Source organism: Xenopus tropicalis, chromosome 7, assembly GCF_000004195.4.
Source record: "Xenopus tropicalis strain Nigerian chromosome 7, UCB_Xtro_10.0, whole genome shotgun sequence".
NCBI lineage: Eukaryota > Metazoa > Chordata > Amphibia > Anura > Pipidae > Xenopus > Xenopus tropicalis.
The window spans coordinates 53,222,175-53,244,171 of record NC_030683.2 but is presented as its reverse complement, the minus strand read 5'-3'; the positions used below and the strand labels follow the sequence as shown (position 1 = coordinate 53,244,171).

At 38.3% G+C, this 21,997-nt stretch overlaps 1 protein-coding gene across 3 annotated transcripts; it reads left to right on the top strand.

The window, feature by feature from the left end:
* The first annotated feature begins 211 nt into the window (after nt 1-211).
* On the top strand, nt 212-16,110 carry ppif (peptidylprolyl isomerase F). Of its 3 annotated transcripts, none has more exon segments than NR_046434.1 (6): nt 212-415; nt 11,075-11,163; nt 11,596-11,692; nt 13,984-14,059; nt 14,639-15,093; nt 15,122-16,110. NR_046434.1 is itself a non-coding variant. In NM_001257100.1 (6 exon segments), coding segments are annotated over 6 exon segments (603 nt in total). In that variant the 5' UTR covers nt 212-241; the 3' UTR covers nt 14,775-16,110.
* Nucleotides 16,111-21,997: the final 5,887 nt, after the last annotated feature.

Sequence of the window (21,997 nt, the reverse complement as noted above, 5' to 3'; positions counted from 1 at the left end):
AGAATAGCTTCAATATGATTCTTCATATTCTAGGTTTCCATTCTGTTGGCTTTATCGGTTGTCACACTCCCAGTACAACGTGTTTGTTGCATCATACAGTTCAACATGAGGAGTGAGCTGCCGGCCCCGTGTCTCACTCAGACTCCTCCCCCGCCTGCACTACCCTCTCTCGCCAGCGGGGCTGCTGTGCGTCTTATATATGTCTGGTAGCTGAGCATTATGGGTTTACACTGTCTGCACCATGCTCTCAGCAAGTAGTCGTTTCGTTCTGCGATGTTGCCGGGCCGGCACCGGTACCAGCTATTTTGTCGCTTCCAGAGCGAGCAGCGATTGGTCTGGACTTCCTAAAAAAAACCCGATGGTATATATGGATTTGGTGGCAGATAACCAGCCATTGGGTCGCGTCACTTTCGAGGTGAGGGCACTGGTGGGAGCTGCAGGCAAGATGGGTATTAGTTTTGACTTGTCTCACTTTAATGCCTGCTGTAAGGCAGCGGTTTGCAACGTGGAATCTTCATTAAAGATATAAGGGGATTATGTATGTTGTAGAATGGTTGCTTTCATGTGCTCATTGATTTCGCGCTAGAATATAAGCAATGAAATGAAATGCATGGATTCCTATTTAGGGCTTTTTATCTACGTGTTGCTATGACCTTTATTCATTCAGTGCTGTCGCCTAACCGGGGACTATACATATACTCATACAGTGTGTTTAATATTAGGAGGTGTTTATGTTCTGCATACGTGTTTAAATATGGATCTATTTGTAATTCCGCTGGTGCCATGTATTTCAGCAGTGTATGAACCTGCTTGTACAGATTTCCTGCAGCCCGTACCATTATGCGCTGGCACACGGGGGTGGCAAGATTTCGGGCATGTCATTCAGTGGTCCCTACACATCGGCCTGTCTGTTCCCCAGTGTCACAGTTGCCTTGTGTCCCACACAGCTCTTGTCCTGTTCTGCTTAGGCAAGGTGACCTTGCTCCTCCTGCCCCATTACATTCTGGCTTTCTGCGAAGAGGGAACTGGTAGCCAGTAGTTTACCCCCTCATCATTGTATTTTTATAGCAACTGGTAAAATAAGGCAGTGAAACTACTTTATTGATCTTTAAAGATTATGTACATGTAGGCCTTACAGGCATATTGACCTTTGAATGAATAGCAGCCCCAGCAAAAGTAACTTACTTAAACAATCTATATTGAAGCTTCTCAAGCAATCACACAGGTTTTAAAAGTAAAGAGTAATAGTGGGTTACGTATGTAAGTGCATTTGAAAAAAAACTTTTTTTTTTTGGCTGCTCCTGTATACAGTACTCTGTACAATGTAAGGGCGACTAATCTCCCCACAGTGCCATCCCACTGGCTAGAATGTAAATTGTCTTGAGAGGAAACTTCGGCAACTGCGGGACATCGCACAACGCGTATGCCATTTCACTGGCGATTTACATTCTTGCAGGCGGGATGGCATGTCAGGGAGATTAGTTGCCGCAATAGTGAAGATTTGTCGCGGGCGACTAATCTCCCCGTGTTCCACTGCCCTTAGGCTAATGTTACAAGTAGTCGATCCTTTGGTGTCATTGTTTACAGATGGGGAAATTCGATCTACAGCTCACATTGACTTCAGTGGGAAACGTGCAGAAATACAGGTGTAAGTGCTTTTTGAAATGAAAATCTCCTTTTGCCACTCTTCAGAATAAAAGTCGATTTAAGTTCATACGTTTAAAACAACCACAACTTGGCGTGTTTTGTATACGTATACATGGGGTTATGACTTTGTGTCTTCAGATACTAAATGTTTGTTTTAAGTTTGAGATAAAATCAACTTTATTCCAGAGACTGGCAGAAAGAGTGCTTGCCGTTTGCATTTTACTATACATCACCTCAGTACAGGTGTGGGGTAATGTACCTGGGCCACTCGACCAAAAGCGCTGCCTTCCTTAGAAACACCCATTCCTAGCTCCAGTGAGCACCGCTATCGTCTTGGCTTTCACAGGGATCTCTTGTGGCTGGAATGTGCGCATTTGCAGTAGAGTAAGAAAGCCAAACATCTACTCAAGAGACAGGTATATGTGCCACCAGTAGTATTTGAGTGCATAGCCAGCGGGGAATACTACAGAGAGCAATTTTTGTAATGAATAATTTGATTGCATGATATATGAAAACTGTCGGAAGTCTTTTAACATAGTTGTTCTATGATTAGCACTGCTCTCTCAGCAGGCTGAGGACATTCTACTTGAATACCCTGGTGTGTGAATAATGCAATTACCTGGTGTGCTTCCTTCATTAGAACAGGTGTAACATGGGCGTTTCTGCCAGCAGACTTTGCAGCTGAGTCATTTGTTCCTTCTTATTGTCCATGACATGTTTGGTGACATGAGAGATATATATATATCATGGCCTTGCTCCCTCCATCCTTTCAAACGCTATAATATATAGCTTATGATTAATTGTGATAGGAAAAATGTACCTCAAGGTACATACATAATTGGATTTCAAGACATTCAACCAATTTAGCTCATAATAAAAACGTTTCCATGATATATATATGTTTATGTGTGAAAACTATTTTGAGATATCTCTTTGGTATTGGTCCAGAACTACAGCATGGATTACATACCCCTTAAACAATGTAATGCTATGCAACATAGGAGTAGTAGAGTAGAAGTGAAGGATTGGCAATCAGGGGTTTGGCATAATAGAGCCCGCACTCCGGTTGGGGGAAAATATAGTTTTTTTTAACTTTATGCTCTTAAACTGGTAACTCGTATGGCTTTTGTATTAAGGGGATAAACATTTGTATAAAGTATTTGCCCTCCTACTCCTCATTAAAACAGCCACATGCTAAAAAAATCAGAGGCTTATGGTCCCGTTAGATGAGAACATATAATTATACAACGGTTCCCATAATTTAAAGAATTTTTTATGTTTATCCAAGAACATATTTTTGTTGACCTCTGCCAGTTCAAATTATTTTTTAAATTAATAAAGGATTGGTCATGGCTTCCCAGTGTTGCAAGAAAAATATACTAGATATCATAATTCTCTTCTAGGGACTGATAAAAATTTTTATTGATGTTACTAGATTAATTTGTGTAAATGCAATTTTTTTCAAAATAACAGTCTACATCACTGGTTCTCAACCTGTGGGTCGGGACCCCTTTGGGGGTCGAACGACCGTTTCACAGAGGTCATCTAAGACCTTTGGAAAACACATATTTCCAATGGTCTTAGGAATAATTTTATGGTTGGGGGTCACCACAACATGAGGAACTGTATTAAAGGTTCGCGGCATTAGGAAGGTTGAGAACCACTGGTCTACATCATAGCAAATCTTTATTTAAAGGTAAGCTACCTCTTTATTATGTGTTATCAAATTTTCTGTATTTTATATTCTGGAATTTTGACAAAAAAAGCTAGTGAAAGATATTTATTTATGTTACAGTGTTTTGTATTCGGTAAGATGTCGTCTTTTATAAAAAGGTCTATGGGTGTATTGGTGCTGAGCATTCTCTTTCGTGATTCTGTGGATTTTTTAAGTTGGGAATCTTTATAAAACCACACATATTTGGTATTGTCATGCTCAATGGTATGAATGAGATAAAATATGCTTCTCTCCTTGCCTTTTAGACTCAGCTTGGCATTTGGAGAAAATTTGGTGGAAGCTGCTATCTCAATCAAACCATTTTGATTGGATGTTTGAGTCGGTGCTTTTGATCTGTGGAAAAAAAAACAAAAAACATATTCCCCTAAAATACTATTTCCACACTGAAGCTGAAGGATCACACAATGTAGTCAGTTAGTGCCATGACAGGTTTTTATCTAGGGCTGCTGCCATTTGTGGTATTTTGATGTACGCAGCTAAATTAGTCAGTGTAAGCACATATCTAACAAGTGTGTGCCAGCTCTAGGACAGTCACGAGATCTGCATGTATGAATGCCTTGATATGGCCCATTTAGCTGGGGTATATGTATGAGATAGTGTGGCCTCTGTGTGTGCTACTGTGCAAGCAGCAGCCTCAGGCAAGACTAATGCTAGTCCCAGTATTATTCCCTTCTCTGGAGACCAGGCTGCTTTAGTCTGCTGCTTTCGTTGCGGAAACAATTTTGAAGCAGCAAACATCAATTGAAATACATGGATAAGCCATTAATGATTTTGTATAGGAATTTGAAATATTTTGATGTTGTGCCTTGGGCACGTGTCTCTGCCTCGCTGCTGTCACTATTCCTCTATATCAGATTTTCAATATGTTTTCTTTTTTTCTAGTTGCGGGCTGATGTGGTGCCAAAAACTGCAGGTAAGATTTAGGAATATAAACCCCAAAACATGTTCTGAGCTGCATTGCATGTTAGGTAGATCTAGATAATGTGATAGCAGAGCTTTGTAATTCCTCCCTGGATATAGTTCTAAATTTAAAATGGCTTAGTTTTAATTTAAAAGCGCTGTTTTCTTTAGAAGTGTCCTTAGGGTTTTCAGAGGTGCTGGACTGCAGTCTGCCATATGTTTACCACCACAAATCACATCTCTTCCCACTTAACCAATGACTTTGCACTATTTCATTGTATTGCCATTGTAGCAAAGTAGGGAACATGTACATGGGTTTGCAAAAGTGTGAGCTCCAACCTGCTATCCTTTTGTGGTGTCATTCCAGACTGTTAAAAGCACTATTTAGCAGCAAAATGTGACAAAGCATAAAACTTTGAAATTAGTTTTAGAGTGTTAAGCTTGGTTATCTGGTCTTTTTTCCTCTAAACCTTTTTAGTTTCTTTGGCAATGCTGACTATTGACCTGTCTGACTATTGGCATTGGGGCATTCCATAGCATCTAAGAATTACTCAGCAAGGAAGAAGGAAGGTGATTGAATTTTATGCAACCTTCCAATATGCATAAATTAATATGATGCTTTTAAAGTAGCATCTGTTTGTTTGCGCAGACACTAGCTAAAAGTAAGAAAATAACCCCTTTTTCACATTAACTTATTTAGTTGGGTTTATATAAAAAAAAAGTTGCATAAACACGGGAACTGACAAATGTAAAATCTACTGCCATATGAAAAAGTTTGGGAACCGCTCTTAATTCTTAGGAGTTTTATCATTGGCTGAGCTTTCAAAGTAGCAACTTGCTTTTAATATATAACATGCCTTATGGAAACAGTAGTATTCCAGCAGTAACATAAAGTTTATTGGATTAACAAAAAATATGCAATATGTATCATAACAAATTAGACAGGTGCTTAAATTTGGGCACCCCAACAGAGAGATTACATCAATATTTAGTTGAGCCTCCTTTTGTAAGTGTAACTTCTGGATGGCGGTATTTTTGACCATTCGTCCATACAAAATTTCTCCAGTTCAGTTAAATTTGATGGCTACCGAGCATGGACAGCCTGCTTCAAATCATCCCGTAGATTTTCGATGATATTCAAGTCGGGGGACTGTGACGGCCATTCCAAAATATTGTACTTCTCCCTCTGCATAAGTGCCTTTGTAGATTTCGAAGACATTGTCTTGTTGGAATATCCAACCCCTGCGTAACTTCAACTTTGTGACTGATGCTTGAACATTATCCTGAAGAATCTGTTGATATTGGGTTAAATTTATCCGACCCTCAACTTTTAACAAGGGCCACAGTCCCTGAACTAGCCCCCCCCTAGCATGATGGAACCTCCACCGAATTTGACAGTAGGTAGCAGGTGTTTTTCTTGGAATGCGGTCTTCTGCCATGCAAATCACTTTTTGTTATGACAAAATATCCCAATTTGTCCAAAGCACCTTGTTCCAAAATGACTGTGGTTTGTCTAAATGAGCTTTTGCATACAACACACGACTGTTTGTTGCGTGAGTGCAGAAAGCTTCTTTCTTATAACCCTGTCATTCAGATGTTCTTTGTGCAAATTGCACTGAATTGTAGAACGATGTACAGATACACCATCTGCAGCAAGATGTTCTTGTGGGTCTTTGGAGGTGATCTTTGGGTTGTCCGTACCTATTCTTACAATCCTCCGCATATACCGCTCCTGTATTTTTCTTGGCCTTCCAGACCTGGGTTTTTACAGCAACTGTGCCAGTGGCCTTCCATTTCCTGATTCCATTTCTTAGGGCAGTGGTACACGAGGAGATTAGTTGCCCTGAGACAAATCTTTGTTGTCGCGGACGACTAACCTCGCAGCGGTGCCATCCCATCGGCTAGAAGGTAAATCGCGGTGGGATGGCATACGCGTTGCTGTAATGTCCTGCAGTCTCTCCAAGTCTCCTCTCAAGACTTCTTTGGGCGACGCGTCCCACCGTCGATTTACATTCTAGCTGGTGTCACCCGCAACAATGAAGATTTGTCACGGGGTGACTAATCTCACTGTGTACCACTGCCCTTACAGTACCGTTTAAACCTCTGAGATAGTGATGAGCGAATCTGCCGCTTCGCCGAAAAATTCACAAAACTTGTTTGTTGCGCAATTTTTTTACATTTGCGTCTTTTTTTTTTTTTTTTTGTTGCGGACTTTTTGACGTGACTGCACCTTTTTTGATGCAGGGCAATTTTTACGGCAGCGCATTTTCTTGGAAGTTTTGCAAAGCAATTTGCCAATGGTGAAATGTGGAAATTCGCTGCAAATTTATGCCTGGCGAAACTCGCTCATCACTACTCTGAGATAGCTTTTTGTAGCTTTCCCCTAAACAAAGATACTGAACTATCTTTGTTTTCGAATCTTTTGAGAGTTGCTTTGAGGATTGGATCCCATGCTGTCACTCTTCAGAGGAGAGTCAAACAGAAGCCCAACTTGCAATTGGCCACCTTTACCTTGGACACGCCTGCCTATGAAGTTCAATGCTTTACGAGCTAATCCAACCAATTTGGTGTTGCCAGTAATCAGTATTGAGCAGTTAGATGCATTCAAATTAGCAAAATGACAAGGGTACCCACATTTTTGCACAGCCAGTTTTTCATATTTGATTTAATTCCATACAACTAAATACTGCTTCACTAAAAATCTTTATTCAGAAAATTCCCCATTTAGCTGTTCCTAGGAAATGAAAGACCTACCATTGTTATCTTATTTATTGAAAGTGGAGTCAATTATTATGAGAGGGTTTTCCTGGTTCATTTCCAAAATAAGCCCATTTTTATCCCAAAAGAAATAACTATACACATTTTAAACATCTATATGTTGCTACCTTGGCAAGTTATAAGCATATACCCAACCAGCATCCCCTTGCCCCCCTTACCATGGCAAGTTACCATTATCCGTACTATTTAACATGTATAATTATGAGATGGTATGGATGAGCTTTTTCTTGATTCAAAGACAATTTTTGCAATTTACTATTTTCACCCTAGATAAGGACTTATAAGAAATATAATATTATTCTGCTGTACAGTGGTGCACACATATGTAGCACTATATAAATAAAAATATACATACATAATAAGTTCACTCTGCATACTAAATAATCTTATACACCTGAACTTTAAGATAGGCAGGGAAGATAGGGGGAATGTTCTGTGATATTTGCTTATTTAAAGTTGCAACCTTGCTTCTTCTGTACCATTACTCCAGAAACATGTTTCACTGTGATAAAGGTGGCTGAATAAATAAATTGGTCGCCAAGCTTCATTTTGCATCCTGTATCGGAACATAGACTTCATAGACGTAATGCTAAGTGTACTGCTTCTATATGATTTTAGTTATAATTTAACTTTCTTTTAATGGAACAGGGTTATATTTTGGTTTCACGTTTAGCTTTGTGATGATGTATTGATGTGACTTTAAAAATGTTAAAATGTACCAACTATATAATGGACCTATTTATAGTTTCATGGTAAAGGATGGTGTTTCAAGCTAAAAATCCAATATATATTTAAAAAGTACTGCAAGTGTGTATTCCTCTGTAACAATGTCAGCGCTTGAATAATAATACAGTTGCTGTCTCTACAAAATCCAGCTCACAGTACCAGAGTGTTTCAAAGCCAATGTGTTGTTTTCAGTTTAGTGAGCAATTGCCCAGCTGAAGTTTACAGATAACATGGAACACAGTGCAAGACATAGATACAAGCCTTGTGGTTTTAGATACAAACATATAATTGTCTCCTTCCTCTATGTTAAACTGCAGAGGGTGAGACCAACGGCTTTTGGTAATGTTTGTATAATTATTTTTTTTTTGCATAGAAATGTACCTGCCCTCACTACAAGAAACCATTCCAGGGTGCATCCACAGAAATAGAACCTCTAATAGAAAAAGGAAGCAGTAGGGAAGAACAGTTTACTTTTATTGTGTTGGGTTGAAAACCCCAACATATACTGTTCTTCTTTCTTCTTCTTCGCGCCCCCCATTTTCTAAATGCCACTCCTCCTATAGTTTTAGGGGTACAACACCCAAACTCCCCACACTTCTTCGCCCTATAGCGGAGCAGGTTGCTTGTGCTTTTCTAAGCACATTTTCTAAGTCTTTTTGTGGTGCCGCTCCGAACACCCAAATTTTTCCATGGACAGGGAAGATTTTCAAACTGCTGCCACTCTTACAGCTTTGAAGCTACACCCCCCAAACTTGAATAACATAATAATGGGGTCACCCCGAATGAAACAGAGACATTTGTTGGATGACCCCCCCAAAGTGGGAGGGGCCAACAACAGCCAATCAAATTTCACCCATTGACTTTAATGGGGAAATTGAAACTGCTGCTTACAGCTTTGAGGCTACACTCCCCAAACTTGAATCACATAGTCATGGGGTCAGCCTGAATGAAAATATGAGATTGCTGGATGCCCAAAAGTGGGTGGAGCTGTGAACAGCCAATCAGATTTTACCTATTGATTTGGCGGAAATCCAACCTGCTGCCAGTCTCACAGTAATAACCCCAGGGTCCCCAAACTTTTTACACTTTGTCACTAGGGGACTGCAGATTTAGTTTTGAAAAGTGGACGGAGCCAACAGCAAATTAAATTTCACCTATTGATTTTTATTGGTTTGATGCCAGATTTTCCAAACTTTGCACAGTCAGTCACTGGGTGACTACGCATTAAAGATGATTGTTGGATGCCCAAAAGTGGACGGAGCCGTGAACTGCCAATCGGATTTTACCTATTGAAATCCAACCTGCTGCCATTCTCACAGTATTAACGCCGGAGTCCCCAAACTTTGCATGGTTAGGCACCAGATAACTGTGGTTCAAGGTGAGAAAAAGTGGGCGGAGACACCAACAGCCAATCAGAGTTTACCTATTTGACTTTTAATGGGGAAATTCAACCTGCTGCCATTCTCACATACAGTGGATATCAAAAGTCTACACACCCCTGGTAAAATGTCAGGTTCCTGTGCTGTATAAAAATGAGACAAAGATAAATCATTTTAGAACTTTTTCCAACTTTAATGTGACCTATAAACTGTACCACTCAATGCAACCACATTATTTTAGTTTTTTTGGTTTTCTTCCCTCCGCCTAAAAGATTTCAGTTTGTTTTTCAATTGAGTGGTACAGTTTATAGGTCACATTATAGGTGGAAAAAGTTCTGAAATGATTTATCTTTGTCTCATTTTTGTACAGCACAGGAACCTGACATTTTACCAGGGGTGTGTAGACTTTTTATATCCACTGTAATTAACACCAGGGTCCCCAAACTTTTCACAGTTGGTCACTAGAGGACTGCAAAGGGCGGAACCACCAACAACCAATCGGATTTGACCTATTGATTTTTATGGGTTTGCTGCCAGCGTTCCCAAACTTTGCATAGTCAGACACTGGATGACTACGCATTTAAGGTTTTTTTGTATTTGTGTAAGTGGGTGGAGCCACCAACAGCCAATCAGATTTTACCTATTGACTCTAAATGGGGAAATTCAACCTGCTGCCATTTCACAGAATTAACACCAGGGTTCCCAAACTTTCCACAGTTGGTCACTAGAGGACTGCAGTTTTAGTTTTGATAAAGTAGGCGGGGCCACCAACAGCCAATCAGATTTCACCTATTGAATTTTACAATAGGTTTTCATTTCTTTCATTGTTTTCAGTGGGAAAATTTTAACTGCTGCCATTCTCACATGTTTAATGTCAGGGTCCCCAAACTTTGCACAGTTTGTCACTGGGTGACTATGTTCCAAGTTTAGAAAAGTGGGCGAGGCCAACAACAACCAATCAGATTTCACCTATAGACTTCATGTGTTTAAATTTAAACTGCGACCATTCTTTAAATATTAATACTAAGGTCTCCAAACTTTGCAGAGCTAGTCACCAGGTAACTGCAGTTCAGAGTTAGAAAAAGTGGGTGGAGCCATTAGCAGCTAATCAGATTTTAACTATTGATTTTCAATGGGGAAATTCAACCTGCTGCCATTCTCACAGTATTAACACCAGGGTCACTAGGGGGCTGCATTTTTAGGTTTTAAAAAGTGGGTGGAGCTACCAACAGCCAATCCGACTTCACCTATTTACTTTCAGTGATAAAGTGTAAAATGCTGCCATTCTCACACTATTTATGCCAGGGTGCCTACTGTTTGTCACTGGGTGACTTCAACTCAAGGTTAGAAAAAGTGGGCACACCCACCAATCACAATTCACCTATTGACTTTTATTGTTTTAAATTTTAACTGCTGCCGTTCTTTAACTATTAATCCTAGGGTCCCTAAACTTTGCAGAGTTAGTCGCTGGGTAACTGCAGTTCCAGGGTAGATGTCACTCATTGACTTTCAGTGGGTACATTTAAGTTGCTGCCATTCAGACACTATTAAAAACAGGCTCCCCAAACTTTGCACAGTGGTTTTTACCATATAACTGTGGTCCAAGGTTAGAGAAAGTGGGCTGAGCCAACAACAGATCAGATTTCGTTCAGTGACTTGATGTTTTTCAACCCAACATGAAGTTTGTTCTCAAACTTCCCTTTCTAGTTCCATATGTGTTTATATGCAGATGGGGAAACGGCCTGGTGCAGAATTAGCCTTTAGTTTCTAAAATGAGTGTGTATTGAATCATTGCTTTGACTTTTTTTCTCCCCTTTTTGTGAGGAATTACATGTTGCCATTAAAGAAGGATAGATTCTGAAGTGCTTTAAAATGACAAACAACCCCCCCTTTTATTGTCCTCTTGCAGAAAATTTTAGAGCCCTATGTACTGGTGAGAAAGGCTTTGGATATAAGGGATCAACATTTCACAGAATCATTCCAAATTTTATGTGTCAGGTATGTATATAAACCTACATATATGGTCTTTCTTATAAAATACTATGATGCTGATTTATCTTTGTTAAAAAAGCTTTACAGACATCTTAGGATTTAACCATTTATTTTCCTTGCTAAAATGTTTCGTTGTAGCGTGGAAAGTAATTGTAGTTGTCCGTAAAGTAACTAGGACTTTCTGGGCCTGGGTGCAGGATGTGCAACCGCCCCCCCCCCCCCCCCCCCCCCATAATTCGGAACTTTCTGGATAATGGGTTTCCAGATAAGGGGTCTTATACCTGTACTACTAATTACAGCAAGTTACTGTTTCTGTGCATCGTAAGAACTGGGTGGTAAATTGTGGACTAGTATTGTCTGCCAAAGTTTATTAGGACTTTTCCTGCATCATCAAAATAACGATTTAAAAATACAAATTGACTTTGTCTCTACAAATAGGGTGGTGATTTTACCAATCACAATGGCACAGGAGGTAAATCTATTTACGGAAGCCGTTTCCCAGATGAGAATTTTTTTCTAAAGCATACTGGACCAGGTCAGTTTTCCTCCATATTATCTAAATATGTAAAACGTAGATACTGTTAATTTTCGTGAGCTTACAGCTTTTTGGCTGCAGTTTATATATTTTCTGCTAAAAATATTTTCTTGGCCGTAAAGTATATAAAGTATACTATTGCTAACACAGTACTGAAGAATAGGGTTTATGAATTATTAATACATTCTATTAATACACTGATATTTTATCAAGTTATTTACAGATATCAATTTACTAATGTATGTATCAAATTTAAACTTACTAATGGTCGTGTTGAAAACTGACATTGCATCTCACCCATTAGATAATTTTATCACTTAAGATAGTACTGCTTTCAGGGCAGTGATAATACTTTGATTTAATTGCTGCATTGCAAGGCAAAACTATAGATATTGGACAATGAATTGTTGCGAAACTGCTTATGCAGCACATTTATGAGCAATAAACCTCTCAATTGCAGAAGTGATTGCAGTTTTGTAAGATCTTTAATTTCGAGTTCCTTTTTTGCAAGTCAGTTTTCTGCTTTATTTACTATACAGATGCTATACTGTTTGATGTGCTGCAATGACATAGATATACCTTTTATAAAATATTTTTTTAGATATGCAGTAGCAGGGCCCCCCCCAACTTGTGTATTCGTTGTATTTTTGTATGCAATTGGTATGTTCACTATAGACCATTTTTGTACAGAGCTGAGCAACAGGAAGACCCATTTATCAACATTCTGATTTTAGTGGTTTTTTTTAACCATGACTAACCTCAAAACTACAAATGTCTAGTAATTTATTAAAAGATCTGAATATAAAAAGCACAAGTAAATAAAAATGCAGAATGAAAACAAAAAGACAAAAAAACCCTCTAATTTTTCATTTTCCTAAGAATTTCTGTGCGATTACATATGAAAAAAAAACTTGAGAACCTCTAAAGCCACAAATTAAATAAAGTTTTTTACAATTTGCCAAGGACAAGCTCCCATTGCAATAACCTAAACAGCTTTTAGATGATGTAGTTTTGTAGAAGTCAGTGGCAGATGTCCCTTCCCTGGGGGATCCTATTTTTGCTTTGAAAGTTTAGTTTGGGATATTTTACATTCACTTTTTGTGAGACAATTTCCCAAAAGTAGAGATTTTGATGTGACAATTAGAAAAAGTAATTTTTGACACTTTTCTGCGACTTTTTCAGCCCAGACTTTTAATTAAATGTCAGTCATTCATGGAAATGAGTTTACTTGAATTTTTAAAAATAAAAATCGTTTTAGTAAATGTTTCCCTTAGTGTGCTCTTGCCCTTAAAATATGTGTTAATAGTTCAATTAACAAGATTTGTAACAAGACACAAGAAAATGTGTGTGTTTGTGTACATTGACAGTATATTTTCTTTGCTGCAAAAATGTCTGCGCTTGATTACGAAGTGATGAATTTTACTATGTAGTTAAGGGGAATGCTTAGTACGTACTGGATCACATGTCCCTTACTTTCTGATATTAATATTCATATTTTATGGTCTTGGTCTTCATACATTTTACATTCTGGAGAGCTAAAGCCTAACTAAAGAAGTAGGGCAGAACTGTTGTACATTCTGTTTTGGGATTCTGTACCAGCCCAAGATAACCTCAGCCCTTAAGCAATGAAGATATGTTCCTCCAAAAATGCCCCGGTAGCTCCCCATCTTCTTTTCTGCTGATTCATTGCACACACTCTGGGCTGCTTTCAGTTACTGAGCTTAGGGATTAATGTAAGGCTAATTAATAATTAATACAGATTATCAGTACTTGGCAGCTCTAAAACCAGTGCAGTTAGCATAAGAATTTAATAATCAGCCCTGTAGCATCAGCTTATATGACGTGTGAAGCTTTTTTTTTCTTCTTGATAATTTGCAACAGCCCCTAGAAGCTTCGCTTCCCAACAGCTGCCCAGACCCCACTGAGCATGTGAGTGTCACTGACACTTCTAACAAAATCCGAGATAGGGGGCTCCTTTGAAAACTGTTTATAGTAGTTATGATCTATGTATTTAGATACCAAAACTTCAATTCAGTATATAAAATATGGCATTTCTAGACATGTAAATTTTTATGGTTTAGTTCTTTTTTACAAAACTAGTTCATGGTAAGTATTCCAATGACATGCTCATCATTTACTTTATACAGCACCAGCAATTACACCGTGCTTTAGAAATTAATACACATTTTTCGTATGATTCTTTCTTAATAACCTGTAACATTTCACCTTTAATATAAATAATGATAATTACCAAAATAATACAGATACATTTTCTTAATGGTTCTTTATAGGTGTTGTTTCAATGGCCAATGCAGGACCAAATACCAATGGATCCCAGTTCTTTATCTGTACAGTGGAAACAGAGTGGTAAGTAGCGTAGCTGTTCAACATACCATCACGTTGTGAGTGTTTTTTTCCATTTTCAGGACAGCTTAAGCTTTTAAATAGGCCCGCAATAACTTTTTGCCATATGCAGTGTTTTTTTCATATTTTGCCATTAAATTGTTGAATGCAAGGACCATTACAATGTCATAATGTACACTAATCCTGTATAGTTTTAGTAACCCTTTTCATGCTGCCCCTGGCTTCATGAATAAGGCCTTACGTGCTTACAATGAAAAGTGTAAAAAAAGCAGGTGCTTAGTGCCCCCCACCAGTTGTGTCAGAACTCACAGCTTTTTTTTTTTAGAATGGAAGTTAAAGAGATGCACCTTGCTATGAATACAGCCTGCCTGCTTTAAGCATCACTTTATTCAGAGGAAGCAAGGCATGGTCAGCATTTGGATGTCCCCTGGAATGCCTCTATCACATTTGTGGTTTTGTGCCCTGTACTTGCTTTTGTATTTGTTCCTGTGGCAATAGTATATGAGCATTTCTAACTTAGTATTTTTATCTTTTTTAATGAAAAATTTAATGTAAGTCTGTCCTGTACTTTTCTTCATACAGGCTCGACAATAAACATGTAGTGTTTGGTTGCATCAAGGATGGCTATGATATAATGAAGAAAATAGAGAGCTTCGGTAGCAAGACTGGTCGTCCTTCCAAAAAAGTAGTTGTTGCAGAATGCGGAGAACTTGCATGACTGAAAAATACCTGATAGCTGTGAAGTTTTTAAATTACTGTGCACCTTAACTCTCACGACTGCAAAGTTGTTTTGAAGTCTGAAGATTCACACATGAAAAAAATCACAAAATGCTGCTTCCTCTACATGTGAAGCTATGGGATGTTTTGTTGTTCTTGATATGAAAAGCAATGTGAATATGGCAATGTGCCTCTTTAATCACTGGAAGGGTTTATGGGAAAATTTTGTCAGAATAGATTCATACAGTGCCTTGGTTTATTGACTTATTTTTAACCCCCTTAACTGCTTGGGGTTTTCAGTTTTCTGTGCATCGTTTATCATTTCTGCTAGTCATTAGAGAAATTAACATTTCCCTATAATTCCCATAGGTGCTGATGCCTAAACACCCTGAATGTATGAAAAAAATGAGCAATGTGAAAAACAATAATGGGCTATACACAATCACAGTATCAGCAACTCAGGGAAACTCATTTGTTGATGTTTATTAATGTTCAGGATAAAGGGCTGAATAAAATAAAATGGTTTTGTGAAATAAGTTCAAAAATGCACTCCCCTATATATTTTCTTCTTGTGTCTGAGTGGTTTTAGAGACTGTATGAAGATGCCAGTGTTATTTAAATTTTAGCAGTGAGGAGTAAAGACATTTCTCAGAAAGATTTAACTGTGTATGGGTTTATGGGATTAAATTTCAAATGCAACCAGAGTTATGCAACAAAAAGTTCCCATGGCATGTAGACTTGTCCTTTTGTTTTCGTACATCAATAAAATTATTGGTGGTAATGTAACTTAAAAGTTATAGTATCCTGTAACAATGAATTAAATGTGTGCTTAAAATCCAGTTACCTGAAAATGCTGTCTGCTGATGGGTCTGTTTTGGATTATTACACCTGGTGAAAACAATGCAACTTTATTTCATTACTGTTTTCCTAGAATCAAATTTCAAAATGGTCTAATTGACCTTCGTGCAGCCATGGGATAGCTTAGGGCAGTGCCCAACTTCACAGTTTTGAGCCTTTTCCCACTCAAGCCATGGTGCCTCTAAGCCTTGTGTTTGTGTTATAAGTGAAACCTTAATAAATATTTTTTTTTGTAAATGTAGTCACTCAATTTGCTTTGTCAATCCACTCTGTACTTCATCTAGCACCCAACTGAATTATATAAATGTATGGAAACTGGTGGGCTCATTTTCAGGAGGGGGGGGGGTGTTAGCCCCACCCTGCTAATGGACTTCTGGAATTAACATCACAAGGCAGGGGTTATTCTTAGGGTTACTTTGCATGTAGTTAGAAGATTGTATGCTACTGAATGTTATTTATTAAAGGAGGTTGAACTAGCACATTGGCTTTTATTGCCGTCTGTAAGGTGCATGTATAAAGGCAAGAACCTTTGCACAATCTTCCATACATTTTATCAATTTGCACTTGTGTTTGTAAATGAGCCTCCTGATTTCTTTTGGCAGGGGAAAAAAATAAAACTACGGCAATGTAAAGCTGTTTGTATAAAAACAAATTACAGTTTTGTAATTTTGGGACCGATGTATCTGTAAAAACAAAAAAACAACCATTGTCACTGAACATTAAAAAAATATTGGGAACTCCATATTTAGCAACTTGTATTGCAAATTGCAGTGGGGGTATTTACTTGCTTCTTAGCTTTTTCACATCAGTACAAACATGTGTATAGAATTTCCTACCTCACCCCCCCCCCCCCCCCCCACTTGCCCCTTCTCAACCCAGATTCTTCTGAGGCCTGACCTAACATGGTGCAACGCTGAGCATTTATGCCTGTGGCTGCCCCACCCCCAAGGGTTAAGTTAGAGGTGGTAGGCATGGGACCACCCGTAACTTTTGTGGGACTACTTACTCAAAGCAGAAAAACACATTCTGCAAAATGTACCCAGGTATCCTCCTTCATAAATGTGTCCCTTCTTTAGAACTTTCCTTAATGTCAAGAAAATTTTCCTCATAGAAAAATGCTGATAAACAGGGAGAATATTAAACTGTAAATCTTTCCTTTGATATTTTATGAAATCTGCCACTTCATTCTAATTTTTAAGCTTAACATTGTTTAGAATGATTTCAGCCTGCCTAGTATTTTTGTAACAGATGTGTATATTGAAACTGCAGAACAGAGTAGTGAGGAGTGAATCTGTTCTGTTTTGCTTTGCCGTAAAATTTGTGAAACTTTGAAAAGATTTACGAAACAGCAAAAAATTTGCGAAGAACGATGCACGCAACTTCTTTTTGTCATGAGCCGAATTTTTCCATGGCAAATTTTTGTGCCCATCTCGCGAAACAATGCGTCCGTGGCAAAATTCGCTGCGAATCCACTGCTGGTGAAAAATCACTACAGAGGAGTACTATTGGGAAAAAAAGCCATACAATAAATTGCTCATTATTTAATGGCTTTTTTTTATTTTTTAATTTCCATGAAAACCACAAATGTCTTGTCATTTATTTAAAAATCTGAAATGAAAAAGTGCAAACAAATCAAAATGTGGAACAAAAACTAAAAACATAAAACCTATGAATCTTCGTGGACTTACAAACGACCCCCGCCGGATAACCTGTAAAACCACGAATTAAAAAAGATCGTAACAATTTGCCTAGGGTAACTCCCACTGACTTCTATATAACCTCAACAGATTTTAGATGGCGATGTATTCTGTTGAATGTAGAAGTACATACCAACATTGAATTGACATAGTGGAAGTCTATCTTTGTACATATAATATTACTATTATGAGCTAGCTATTGGATGTTCGAGCTTGAAATATGCTACACGCCCAAATATCTGACAATTACAGGCTAGGGAGGCCTGGTGATTAGTGTTGTGTGCCTGGGCTGGCAGCTTTTGAACACCTCTGGTAGGGTAATAAATGTGCATCATTATCCTTGAATTACATGTTTAATTGTTTCCACATGCTAAACTTTTTCTCTTAATGTATGGCAAATATATGGTTATTAATGCTGTAATACATCCATTAAAAACAGTAAAGCAAAGATTGTAAAGTAAAGATTGTGTGTGAGAATTACCAGTCAGTGGAGCATGAAACAAGGATATACATTTGCCACTGAACTGCTTATATATATATATATATATATATATATATATATATATATATATATTGTTTCACTGTCAGGGGGCTGGTTTGTACTTTGTCACAGTCTTTTTATTCTTGGTGGCTGGAGAGGAAAGTCGGCTATGAGGAGCATAAAAAAACATACCTGGATAATTGAGTTATCTAAAGTTATTAATCTCTCCGTTTTGGGATTATTGGATTATTTTATCAAGAATTAACCATTTACCATGCCCCAACCCTGAACCCTTGAATGGATAGAATGACAAAAAATGTTTTAAGGCTGGGTGATATTTTTTATGATAATTTGGAACCAGTAGAAAGAAAGTGTATAGTAAATGTTTACTATCTGCTGTGTATGGGCCCTCTCCAACTGCTTCTCCTCCAGCACAATCATGTGATTCTTTTCTAGTGGGCTTGCATAATCCAGTCATTGGCCAGGAGGCCAAACAATCAGATAAGCCTGTTTGGCCTACAATGTAGGTGGCCAAATTGGGCAAAGATGAGCTTGTTGGGCTCATTTCAAAATAACTTACAAATAAATTAAATGGATTGCTTGAATTTATCCACTAGGTGGCAGTATATACGGAGCTTGAAAATGTTGCATATCTCTACCAAACTTAAGGGCAGTACAGTTCCACTAGCAAACAGGACAAGTATGAAAGGCATGTAGAAACATTCATAGATACAATATATGTAAAAGTTTCTAAATTTAAACAGAAATGATGATACAGGATGAGCACAAACTGCTTCGAACTGAGTGACAAATCACTTTGCTAATTTGGTTTCTACAGAAAAAGTTGCTGCACTTTTTAAATGTCATAAATGCCTTTAATTAGCTAGATATCACAAGGCACAGGTATAACCCTGCATTGTTCTGAATACTCCATTCCCAGTTCGTTAGTGACATTGCTACAATGTTTTAATATATATAACGTTTAACAATTGTTTAAGAACATGGGTGGCACTCAATACAAGGGACTTTCAGAGCTGTCACCAACGCCATGTAGTGAGGACTGCATCAATGAGCCGATCCGACTGGAAAATCAAACCAGGTCATGAGGCAGATAATGATCCACTCCAGGCCTATGTGAGATCCCGTCGCATCGGCTCATTAATGCAGTCCCTGCTCTGATGGGTCCTATTCCCATTGTAATTTGATCGAATCAGATTACTCTGATATAGCTCACCTTAGTTGGGCATTGGGGGAAAGATATTATACTGTATAATCACCTTATGATAATTTTGCCATCTAAACCTCCAAGCACCTATACATGTGCAAAGTAGTGAGGGCCTACTAATTACATTATGGTAGTGGACCTATGTGGATAGAACAGGATTAAGATCTGACTTTGCACCTTAGAAATAATGTACAGGCAAAATGTGCAAGGTTATACATTTACTGGACCCCCACCCCTTGCTGCCTAGCATCATATGCCATATTTGCCAATTGATATATGTTATATGATGCTATATTGATAAATAACATGTAATGAACTAGCAGTGAATCATAACCAGGTGCTAATTTCAGTAATTTGGGTTAAACTGTTAGGGATCCTGGTTCCTTTGAAATCAAACCAACAACATAGAATGACATTTAAGACAATTTTGTGTTGCCTAATTTCTGCCAACATGTACAGAATTGAGTTGACAGGCTTGAGCTGAGAACATGTTATTTTAGACAAAGTGTTTGGGTACATTTGGCTATATTTATGTAGCTAGAGATGCATAGCTGCACTTGTGCTCTTGCCTGCATGTATCAGATATTGACAAATGGATTTTTGGACCAACCCTTCTGAATTTCTATGTACCTGCTTTTCTTACCTCAAATTTCAGACCTCTTTACTGAATATGCAATACTCCATTCATTCTGTTTCTAAGTCATTGTTGGCTTGTTAAGCGTTATAGGTTTTATATGTATTGATGAACTAAGAATCTAATTGTACTAAGCACATGATCTATGGAGCTGAGCAGGTCACATTTCCTACTGTGCCCTAAAGATGGTCATAATACTGTAACTGCCCCTCCTTTTCTTAAGGTCCCCATACACGGGACAAACTATCTCTTCATTCTCATTTCTTTACATACTATAATCTATTCTTCCAAGTATTTAGCCTCTTTGTTTCAATACAGACATAGGGAGTGACCATTAAATAGGTCAAATTTAGAAGCATGACAGCCCAGTTTTCCTGGTATCCCAGTGGGCCAGTCCAACACTGATCCCAGAATGTAACTCTATTCCAGATACATCCCAAAAAAAGTGAAAACCCCACAGGGAAGCCTAGAAATAAACACGTGGTATTAACCTGTGAACTTTATATTGGCCCAGGAATCTGGACCTATATGAAAATAAGAATGAGACCCGTGTGAATCTAGTAAGGACTAGAACTCTATAGAGGCAAAGCCTACAACAATGTAATGATACTGAGAGTGCAACCCAGCTGGCATGAACTGAACTGGAGAAAGGACTAATTAATTTACCGATAGGGAATAGGATAGTAAAACACCATCTTCTTCTTACTCCCACTACTTACCATCACGCCTGGAATAAATGTGCTCCTCCCACAGTCACTACTGGAAACAGCAAAAGTAGTAAGCACCTGCGGAAAATCTACAGGTACCAGATCTGTATAAGCTATTGCAGATAGCCATCTTGTTTCCCCCTGAAAAACATGTGCACCTCTGTATTGTAAATACGTCTCTCCAACCCTGACTTCTACCGAGTACATAAGGGTCTGCACATATCCTAGAAACAAAACCCATGCACAATGCAAGGAATTATGCGGACAGAATTCATAGAAAACCCTGCCCAGAATCTTAAACAAGAGAAGAAACCCCTATTTGACAGCCAAGCAACCTAGCCTGGAATTAGAACCAAGGACGTACCTGTGCACAACTATATAGTAAAATATAGAAAACAAGATAGACAGGGAAAAATAAATAAAAAAATAAAATAACTCGGTAAGCCAAACCATAAAAGATCCTTACCGACCCCTGTAGATTCTAAGATGGTGGCCCACACAAAAGCCTACCAGGTGGCCAGTTTGATACCTACGACACGTTACTCTATTAACAAAAGTTTGCAGATACTAACCCACAGAAAACCTTCAGTCACACTTTACTGCTGTGCTGCAAGTTGGAGTGATATCACCCCCCCTCCCTTTCCCAGCATTCTAAATGTGACAGTCATTAATTTATGGCCCCTGAGCCTATACTTAGCTGTTGTACCTGACCAAGGATACTGGACAGGCCTACACTACTGTCTCACCCAAGAGCAAGGCCCGAAAACTATGCACCAGTCATTGCCATAGTTGCCTATACAGATAACCACATCTGTATTTACACAAACATTTCTTTAAACCAATTTGCTCACTGAATACTAGACTAAGAAAATGGTGAACTGTTCCTCAGTGTGCAGAGCCAGAGAATGTTTATCATTATCGACTGTACAGAACCCTATTGTTCAGGCTTCTAATACAATGCCCTGCCATATGGATAACCATGGCTACCTACCAGGCATTGCGAGCCACTTTCCTCAGAGCCACTCCTTGTATATAGAGAAAGCCCTGGCAAGTTAAAATGTAATAAATTCATAAAACTTACCCATGAAGCATAGCAGTACTGGGAATACCCTTACAGCTAGTCGTGGAAATAACAGGCACAAATCAGGTCAGAAAACCATAAATGTAACCGGAAGATAATATATAGCTGACTACTGCATTTGCAGTAAGGCTAAAACTCTGAATCTAGCTAAATTATAAACACACACACACAATGAAAGTGAATTTGTGGAATAAAGCACTTTGAGAAATACGGATATTGCCCATTTTTAAGGGAGTGCAGCTTTCATACCATAACACCAAAACCACTGGAATGTTTCAACATACACATTCAGCATAGATGGCATATTAGCCAGCATGAGTTTTTTTTTCCAGTGTAATCAGATTATCATTTATTTATATAGTGCCAGCAAGTTATGCAGCAGCTATACATAAATCTATAACAAATAGGCATTTTGCAATAGTTTAACAGATAAGAGTTGCAGAGTAAAAATTAGAAGGATTAGGAGATTAGGAGGACAGTCCTGTCTACATAGGTGACAGGGACTGCTAAATGCCCCTCCTTTTTTTTTTTTAAACATTTT